Source organism: Hippocampus zosterae, chromosome 7 (assembly GCF_025434085.1).
Source record: "Hippocampus zosterae strain Florida chromosome 7, ASM2543408v3, whole genome shotgun sequence".
NCBI lineage: Eukaryota > Metazoa > Chordata > Actinopteri > Syngnathiformes > Syngnathidae > Hippocampus > Hippocampus zosterae.
The window spans coordinates 25,194,678-25,204,760 of NC_067457.1; the positions used below are offsets into that span (position 1 = coordinate 25,194,678).

The 10,083-nt window shown below is 49.5% G+C and overlaps 1 protein-coding gene across 1 annotated transcript; it reads right to left on the bottom strand.

Annotated features, from left to right (window-relative positions):
- Positions 1 to 2,884: 2,884 nt before the first annotated feature.
- On the bottom strand, positions 2,885 to 6,498 carry sox4a (SRY-box transcription factor 4a). Its single transcript, XM_052071936.1, has one exon. It carries the CDS (start codon positions 6,071 to 6,073, stop codon positions 4,922 to 4,924), a length of 1,152 nt encoding a protein of 383 aa, XP_051927896.1. The 5' UTR covers positions 6,074 to 6,498; the 3' UTR covers positions 2,885 to 4,921.
- Between the last annotated feature and the right edge of the window lie 3,585 nt (positions 6,499 to 10,083).

Below are 10,083 nucleotides of genomic sequence, written 5' to 3' on the forward strand. Positions count from 1 at the left end.
TGCGATGCTCGCACCTGCCGGTTTGCGGCCGCGTGCATTTTTCATGACAAATCCTCACTGCTTCTTCCGCTCCACCGTGCTGGCCCCAACTCAGTGGAAGCCGAGTGTTCGGATGATGACAACTGTCCGTGGAGATGATGTAATTTAGGTTGTGTCACAGCAACGCTGACACGTTTTAATTTTAGCACTGCGGGCTGCATGTAGGTCGCCGTCTGCAACTGCCTGACCCACTCAGCTCTCTATTTCAGCGCCATGAAAACAAACACATCCCCACTTGAAGAATCATTGGAGTGAGCTGTGCGATGAGATTGTTGGATAGGCCCCGCACACTATTTTTAGACTCTTTCTTCGCTCCACTCCTCACAAAACGGCCTCAACACAGAGTGGGTCAGGCAACTTTGTTACAGCTGCCGATGTTGTGAAAGCGCCATATAAATCAGCATGTATTTTATTGTATTGTGTTGTATTTAACCTCACCCTAACCGTCCACTATTGGATTGTACCGTCATGCGCCGAGGCCCGGAGCAGCCCATCCTATCAGACATGCGGAGTAAACAAAGTGCTTTGTGCGGAGCCGTTTCAGCAGCTGACAACATCGCTGATCATATCAAACCCCCGAATTCGGAGTCACCACATCAGACGTTTTTGCATCTGGAAATAGGATGCGTTTATGGATTTGTTTTTTTTTTGACCACCCTGAGAGGCAAAAGAAGTCGAGACATATGTTGGGGAGAGGCACTGCTGGCTTCTTAGCACGTGGTTGTATTTATGCGTCAGTATCCTATTTGAACTTTTGCTCTTATCTCTGTTGTGTGCACCGCAATGAAATTTTGTGTAAATCTGGCCCACGGCATCAGAAAGCCGTCACAACAGTTTGTGCAATTTCTTTCGACGCGTGTGCTTTAGAAGCCATGAATGGCTATAAAGTGCCGACAAGTGCGGCCGTTGCGGTGACTCCAACTGTATTTGTGGTGTTTAAAGTGCGCCGATGTTGACTTTATGGTATTTTGATGCCCTTGCCCGCCAATATTTTTGTCCCGTAATATCTCCCTGGGGGCTGAGGAACGATCTCCACCCCCCCCCCCCCCCACACACACACACTTGATGTTTATCTCATCTGGTATCGGAGGGCACATGCAGGTTATGCCGTTGAGCGTAAGAAGCACTGCACTTACATTGTAAAGCAGCTGACTTACATAGTAAGATTTTTATCGGTGTCAGGCCGGCTCGTGCTTGCAAACTTGACGGTTGTGTTTTTGAACTCTGCCTCAAAGGGGAAAAGCCTTATTCAGGATCAACCCAAGGCATAATCAGGGCTGTATCGTGACTCGTATCGAGCGGAAAAGTTAATTTAGGTTCATACAGTTCATAAATAATGGATAAGACGATTGTGTAACAACCTGGAGATAAGTAATGCTCATTTAAAGTGCTACGTTAACCGTATCGTTTTCATAAAAGGAACAAAGATGATCCAGACACAGTCCGTAGTAATAATAAGGGAAAAAAAATAAAACATTTAAACAAACAAACAGCGGGTCACGTTTTCGGACGTCCAATCCGCATTAAATGTTCTCAGAAGCTTGACTCAGTACAATGAGTCATCTGCAATCAGCACCTTAAGGAAACCCGTCATAGAAATGCATGCAGAATGCTTACCATTACTTCTAATAATAATCATATTTCTTAATCATACTTCTATTCCCTGCTATTGCCATCCCAGAGGGTAGAAGGTCATTCGTTCTACCAACTGGGCTCTTACTTCATTTGATGCAGTAAAACATTACATAACTAGTCATTTAGGATTTACCAGCATCAGTGGTCCCAATATTATCGAGACAATCTAGTCCAAGCCACGTTATAGCAATACGACAAGTGATTCAATGAAATGAAGGGGGGGGGGCATTGGATTGTGCAGGTGCACCTCATCCACTGACCCGTGATGACCCAGCGCATCGTATCTCACTTGCTAATTGCTGTAAAAACTGGATGGGCATCTGCGGCCCGCTGAGCCACAAAAGACGACAAATCAACAAGAGTAAACCAGTGAAGGTCAAGCACAGCATCCTCTCGTGAAGTCACTCCTGTTGACACGCATACATTTGGATGAAGAGGGCACTCGACATGGCCGACATCACATCGTGTCAAACGCGCCTCACGCACGACTTCCCGTCTGACGTCAAGCTTATTGAAGACATCCGGTGGACGTTGTCTTCGGTACATTGACCGTGCTGCATCTTTCTCATTAGCTAGCCCAGAGATGTCCCGGCACTTGCGACAGAGAGTTGGAAATAATTACCATTGTCTCTTGTGGAACAGGGCGTAAATTGAGACGCGCTAAATACTGCACCTTAGGGCTCTCTTTCTCGTCATATGTAGCAGACAAATGAATGCATCCAGAAGGAATTAATTGGATTTGGGAGCAGACTCCGGCACGAGCACCAGGACAGACAAACACCCTCTGCCTTGCCCCCCCCCCCCCCACCCCGCCTTTCCCTCTGTGCACGCACACACACACACACACACACACACAGTCACCTCATTCTCCTCCTTTATTCCAGTCATGCCTCGCAGAAATGTCTGCTCCCACCCCCACCAATGGATCAGTCTGCGTCCCTTATTACACACACACACACATGCGCACATTTGCACAATGGCACGCTCGTCCCAAGAGAGTTGCAGCCTCTCCGGCTCTCTCTTGGATACAGTGTTACCATGGCAGCCACGTTTTCTGCACGTGTAGTACGCGACGGGAGCGGGTGAATGAGACCACACCTATCGATTCGCCGGCTGCCGATTGATTCACAGTCTGATACAGCCGAGCACAGCAAGCACACACGCGTAGTCACCATCACCGAGAGCCGTTTGAAAGGAAGACAAGGTTAGGTGTGTTGCACTTTTCAGTTCCAGCTGATTTTATTTCCTTCTCGGAGGAAAAGAAATACAAATAAAAACAACAATCTGTACAGAGGTCTGAGAGGCAGTGATTGACCCAAAACGTTGGCTGCTTTTTTTTTTTTTCTTGTCATAAACAACAAAACAATATTGGCATGATTGGACACAACATGGTCATACACAGCATATTGCACAAATGAAAAGAAAACAACAAAAGAAAAACAAAGCAAAAAAAAAAAAAAAGAAAATGTTGAAAAATGTCTTGGAAAAAGAGAAACTCCCGGACCACAATCATCTTCGACGTGTCCAAAGATGGCCGTCCTAGTGCCTGTCATCATCGTCGTCATCATACATAAAACACACAATCTTTGCTTATAGTACAGTCAGTTTACATAAATATCTTCATGTTATTTTTCTTTTAAAAATCTTCAACACAACAGCTATAGCTACATATACCTGAATCTGAAATACAAATGCTATTTTGCCATGCCATAATATAGGAAAAAACAATTAGCCTTTTGCTATACTTAGCCAACAGGTACAGAAAGATTAAATACTATTTTGGATGCGGTTTTGCGCCAGAACAGATGAAAGCACTTCATACACCTTCTTCCCTCCAAAGTCCAGGCAAAGTGGAAACGAGAGTGAAATTCCATCCAGTGGTTCAAAATAAAACTTATCATGGAAAGTAAGAGCAGAAGACCAAGAAGTAGAAGAAGAACAAGAACAAGAAGAAAAGCACACAGAGGTATTAGTTCTATCTAAACAGTGACACTCTGGGATCTTTCAGTCCTGACAAGTCTCGATGATGTGTACTGGAATAAGACGGTCACCCTTCGAGGCAGCATGGGAGCCCCTCGGTGGTGTTTTTGTTGACTTGGCTGGTGGAACTGGAGTCACTGTGCCATTAAGAAGCATGTGGCTAAATATTGTAAACACGGTGTGAGGTCAGATTGTGCCAACTGAACTCGCCCCTCGCGCCCCCCCCCCGCCCCCTCCCGCCCACTCCCTCCCAAACACGAAATGTAGATCCAAACAACAATGCAATGGGGTCTACCCACTCTCAGCCCTGCCCCTCCATGGCCACGCCCCCCAACCCCCCCCCCCCCTCGACTTTCAATAGATTTTGTACAAAAATACAAGTAAAAAAATCGTGACGCACTCCAAAAGTCAGAGAGGTCAGACACTTTAAATAAGAGACACTTCTAGCCCTTCCGCGCTGGGTACAGACAAGTGTATGTGCAGACACACACATACACGCGCACACGAACGAGACCTGTACGAGAACAATACTTCTATGTATAAAAAAATGGGGGCCGGTATAAATACATCAATATAAAAAAAGTCATCTCGACACAGAGGAACTAGAAACTTGAAGCACTAGGCAGAAAGGATGCAGACTAGGATGGGGAGGGGGGGGGGCGTTGGTCCTGAATTGTGCACTGAGTGTTTTAAGAAAGCTGAGAAAGGTTTTTTGAAGTCTGGAGTCAGTTTTTTTTTTTTTTGGGAAGTCCTGCCGTTGAAAGAGAAGCTGGTGATTGTGAATTGTGTCCATCCGACTGTCTCACACGTCGCGTCGTTACGCTGCAATGAACATTTAACAACAGCTAAATCCTCCTCATTCAGGAGAGCATGCGTGTTGAAAGTGGAACTACGTTTTTTTTAGGGGGGGGGGGGGCAAAAACACACTTGAAGTGTCCCCCCTCCCCCCATGAAAAATAACACCAATGTTCAGTTTATTGTCACTCGTCATCTCATGAGTTAACGTTCACTTCTTTCTTGCTTACATTCACTCCTCCACTGCTTCCAAATGCAAACGAAGCATTTTTCTCCCCCCTTAGCCCGCCCGCGCGCCCCCGGCAGAGGCACCGAGTCTGTGAGTGGCGCGCACACGCAGCGTCTCCCTCTTTCCACTCTATTCCGTGAAAATGGCTCCGGCGGGGAAGGGAGGGGGGGGGGGGGGGCGGGGGGTCGAAGAGTTCACAACTCGGGAGGGTTCGTCGCGGGTCGCCTCGGCTCGGCGGCGTTTTCAGTAGGTGAACACCAGGTTGGAGATGGTGGACTCCAGCCAGTCTCCTGAGATCATCTCGCTCACCTCCCGAGTGCAGTAGTCCGGGAAGTCAAAGTGGGAGCCGGCGCCGCACTCCCCGAAGCTCCAGTCCAAGTCCCGGTCCAGCTCGGCGTCAGAGAAGCCCATGCCGCCCAGAGACATGCTCTCGTAGCCGGGGCTCGGGTTCAAGTCGAGCCGCTCGTCTTCGAACTCCTCATCCGATGAGGAGGATGAGGAGGAGGATGACGAGGAGGAGACCGACGACGAGTGGGAGGCTGACGGCGTCGGGGAGGAGGCGCGCGAGTACCTGAGGCGCGCGGTGGGGGACGACTCGCTGCCCGCGGGGCTCTGCTCCTCGTACAGGCTCAGCGGGTCGCTGGATTCGGCCGAGCTGCTCAGGGTGGGACTGGCCGGGACCGCGGCGGAGGGAGGCCCGCTCTCTAAGCTGCCCGCCCCGGCGCAGGTGACGCCGCGCCTCGCCTCTCCGGCGCGCTTGTCGGGGATCTGTCTGGCCGCGGACACCGACCTGGATTTGAAGAGGCTCTGGTGGTCGCCGCCGAGGGGCGCGCCGTCCGGACCCGGGGGGCTGCTGCCGCTGCTGCAGCTGCTGGTGGTCTTGCTAGCTACGTGCTTGTGCGCCCGGCTCGCCGCTTTGGCCGCGGGGCTCCTTTTGGCTTTGCCGCCGCGCTCCGAGCTCTTCTCCCCGCGATCCGCCTGCTGCTTGCTCGCCCCGCTGCCGGACTTGACCTTCTTCCTGGGCCGGTACTTATAGTCTGGGTAGTCGGCCATGTGTTTGAGCCGCAGGCGCTCCGCCTCCCGGATGAAGGGGATCTTGTCGGCGTCTTTGAGCAGCTTCCACCGCTTGCCCAGCCGCTTGGAGATCTCCGCGTTGTGCATATCCGGAGACTGCTCCATGATCTTCCTCCTTTCGATCTGCGACCAGACCATGAAGGCGTTCATGGGTCTCTTGATGTGACCCGTCGGGGTTTTGCACCAGGCCAGGTCGCTCCGCTCCGCCGGGGCGGGAGACGCGTCCATCTCCGAGTCCATCTCCCCGCTGTCCGTGGAGTCCCCGGCCGGGGAAAGAGCTCGGGCGCTCACGTGCTGCAGCTGCCGCTGCTGCTGCACCATCCTTACAGTGCGGTAAATAAAAAAAGTGCCGCTTCTCAACAATAGTCCCCACTCGTTCCTGTCACACCGACGAATAAACTTGTGCCTCGCACAACACCAGGAAAAAAAGTTCCCAAGTCTCTCTTCAATATCGACTCGGAACCTTTTGGGCTCAATTTACTTGAAGGAAAAAAACAACAACAACAGTAAAAAAAACGAGCCGAGAGTCAACTTTTCAACTGCCGGTGCGGCTGAAAACCCGACCCACTGGACTGAGAACGCGTCGCTGTGGACGACACCAGTGCAAGTCCCTCAAGTGGACGTCAGCGGCGCGGCTCGCGTGTGCGGTTGAGGAACCATGTGGTTGAATGGAGCCGCTGCGCTTTCTCATAGTCTCCCCGTTTGCCTGCGCGCTCTGTCAACCTTACTGTAAACACAACAAGGACCGCCGCGCCTTTTTATAGCTTCTCGGCCGAAGAACCGCCGGCCAATCGGCGCTCGTCTCCATCCCTGGTTATTCACTGAGGCCGCGCCCCTCGCCCTCTGATTGGCCGGGCCAAAAAAGGCAGGGAGGGGCAATAATAATAATAATACTCATCATGTGCAACGAGGATCGGTGTGTCTGACCTCATTCCTGTCAGACTGGAGAAGGGAGACAAACTTGGTGTATTTATTTCATGGAGCTTAGTGAGCTTTATTTTATTTATTTTTACTAGTTGCTGCCGTTCAAACAAAACGATGTGCAATCGAGAGGCAATGAGGGTGGAAATCAACCCACCGAGAAATTCACCCAGCCTGTTATTGTGCATCACTGCAACCTCCGCATAGCATGACATCACAACAAGTACCGTAAAACAGGAGTGTGTGAATGGCTTTCGGAACACCAAAAGCGGAAACACAGTTGAGGTCAATCTAAATCCCAGGGGTCAAACTCTGATCCTCGGCGGGGGGAGGGGCAGGGGAACCGTCCCGCATGTTTTTCCTTCTTCCGACTCACCCGATTGGAATGATCAGCTCTCATAACGATCTGGATCGTTTGAATCAGGTGTGTTGGAGGAAGGAAATATCTCTGACATGCAGGACGATCCCCCCCCCCCCACCCCCTCCCCAACCCCTCCGAGTGCCGCAGTCTGGCACCTGTGATCTAAACAGTATTATGAAACAATAAAAACATTGAGCGTTCACCCATCTCAACTCCGCAGCTTTACTCTGGTCACATGTTGATGTCGCGTAAGATCGCATTACCGTTGGTGTCGCTAGATGTCAGGCTAGAGCCAAAAGGAGCTGATGGAGCGTGCGCGGCGGCGCACGTCGGCGCGTGTGCGTATGCACAGTATTATCTTGACGGAGCCGTGTCATTAAAGCTGAGGATGATGTTATGCGCTGCGATGCTTGACTGGGATGTGCGGGCCCCTTCGGAGCAAAGTGCGGCGATGGAAATGCATCGCAGGAACCCGTCTTACAAGTACCTTTAAGCAGTGCAGTATTTTGTTCAGGTCATACCAGTGCTTTTTTTTTTTTTTCTGGGGGTGGGCAGGGAGGGGGTAATGTTACTGAAGAAGACGTTCCAAGATGAAAGTCACAATGTTATGAAAGTAAAGTTGTCATAACAGAGAAGAGTCACGGTGGAAAACGGACGCATGGATTTTCTCACACGAGCACAAGTGCAAAATTTATTCTTAAATTAGCTCGGCGTTATTCTGGTAACACCTTGAGCCTTGCATTTCCATTTGCTAGAGCACTTGGCGTCGTCGAGTCATTTTGGAGTATATGTGGCTGACTGTGAAAAAAAAAAGAAAGGCGAGGTACGCCCTAGACTGGTTGCCAGCCAACAAACCGCCATTCGCACCCCTGGACAACTTTGGGTCTTCGCCGAAGCCAACTACTTTGGGGCTGCGCTTCACCTTTATTCTATTTTATACCCCCCTCCCCCCACACACACACACAAAAACACATTATATCATAACTTCATTCTTGTACAGCAAACCCTGAAAAAATACTTTTTGGGGGGGACGATCCTGTTTCTCAGTGCAAATCTCACCTAATTGTTTTGTTTGGTGGCATTTTGGAGAGCCACAATGTATTGGGTGATTTCAGAGGCAACTTTTTTTTTTTTGGTGGGGGGGCATCAATTATTTTGATGTCATCTATTCTCGCTCGTCACCCACAAAATCGGCAATATATACACAACGATTTATTTGAAAAACTATGACTTCATTCTGCCTTTCCAGCAGCTCCTATATTTTGTTGTTCTACTTCTTCCTTTCATAACTTTGCTGCTGTGAATTGGGAATTTCTCCATTGCGAGACTAATAAAGGGTTTCTTATCTTATCTTATCTTATCATAGCTTTTCTATTCCTTAGGTATTTGGCAATATTTTTGGAAGAAAAAAAAATCAACAAGAGGACATGGACAAGAAAGAAAAAAAAACACCTTTTGCAAGCCCATCATTTTTTTTTAAACCGATATTAGGTGACACTAAGTTAATAATGACTTTGGCAAATATTTTTTTTAGGCGTACAATCTGAATAATAATGAGCTCATTGTTCAGTGCAAACAATTTGAGGACGCAGCTGCCACCTTATTTGTCAGCCCATTGTGTACAGTGCTCCTCGGGGCCCCCGACTCGCACGCTGAGCTCGCACGCTCTTATAAGGGGCCGCGCGTGCGGCTATCTGTCATCTTACCTGTCTGCGTGAACTGCAGCCGTCGGGTCGTTTCCACCACATCACACTGGGGCGGCGCCATGCCAAGCGCCCCGTCGTCCGGGCCATCTTCAGAGCCGCGGGATCCCGTGGTGTTTACCCCCAAATACACCGACACTTGGTCTCGGCTTTGGTGACGCCTGCAGGGATAGTGTCATGATGAGAGAGTGCGGCGGCGGCGGGAGGAGGAGAATTCAACAATGACTTCACAAAAAGAGTGTTCGCCGGTGTTTGCGGTGCGTGCTGATGTTACGACAGCTGTTGTGGATGTTGTTTACACTTCTGAGAATGAGGCGAGATGACATTTAAAGGGCTTGGGAAATCCGAATGACTTAGTGGCTCTTTTGCAAGAGCAATTTCCTTGTTTACTTGTTAGCGCATGAAGCTAGGTCAAACCTTTCGAGTTCCGTGTTGGTGGAAAGCCCCCCCGAGTGAGCGCAATGCAGGCCGCTCGTGGCGGCGTGTGTGCGTAACCCCGTTCCTCCACAGACAGATTTATGACCCCGAGCCGGTTACCGATTGGCCCGAAAAGACAACGCGGGTGAGGCTAAAGCGCGCCTTTCTCCCGGCGCCGTCAAACGGACGTATTCATTACAGCGCTCTCGCCGCCCTCGGAATGACGCGCCACTTTGACCTGCCCGCTCGTCATCTGCGGGTCAAACACAATCAGGCCTTTGTGCACACGCCTCCGAGTGTAAACGTGCACGCCTGCGTGCCCGAACTGAATAGGCGCCTTTCCAAGGATTGGAAGTTTTATAAAGCAGCGGGAAGTCCCTTCCACCCTGCAGTCAAATGGAGAAAGTGAAGACTAAGCGGTTGATTGGCATCCGTTTTTGCTCTCGGTGACTCATTGTCGGGTCACTTTGGTCGCTTGAGAGTTTGGTGCAGATGCGTCAGACAGTGCGGGCGGCGAATGCTCCATTGCACCCACATTGTGCTCTTCATGAAACAAAATTTTGTTTTTTTTAACATTGGCCCACACTGTATCCAAAGAGAGGCCTTCCTTTGTCATTTTTCTGGCAATATTTTTCATTTGGCCTTTGTTTTATCATCGCAAAGTGCAGATTTTGGAAAAAAGCGTTGAGCATTTCTTGCTACAAGATGAACGAGTTTGATCAAACATGATTAAAAAAGAATTCTTCAAAGTCGAATTCGGAGCAAGGTGCAAATAAGAAAATACAAGAAAGACTGTCTCAGTCTTTACTGGTTTTTGGCAGTGATCAGCCTCCTCCGTACCACATTTATTTTTTTTCAGATGACTTTTTTTATTTCGGTAGAAGCACTGAAACAAAAAAAAAAACGTCAATAATGGCGTGCTTGTTCAC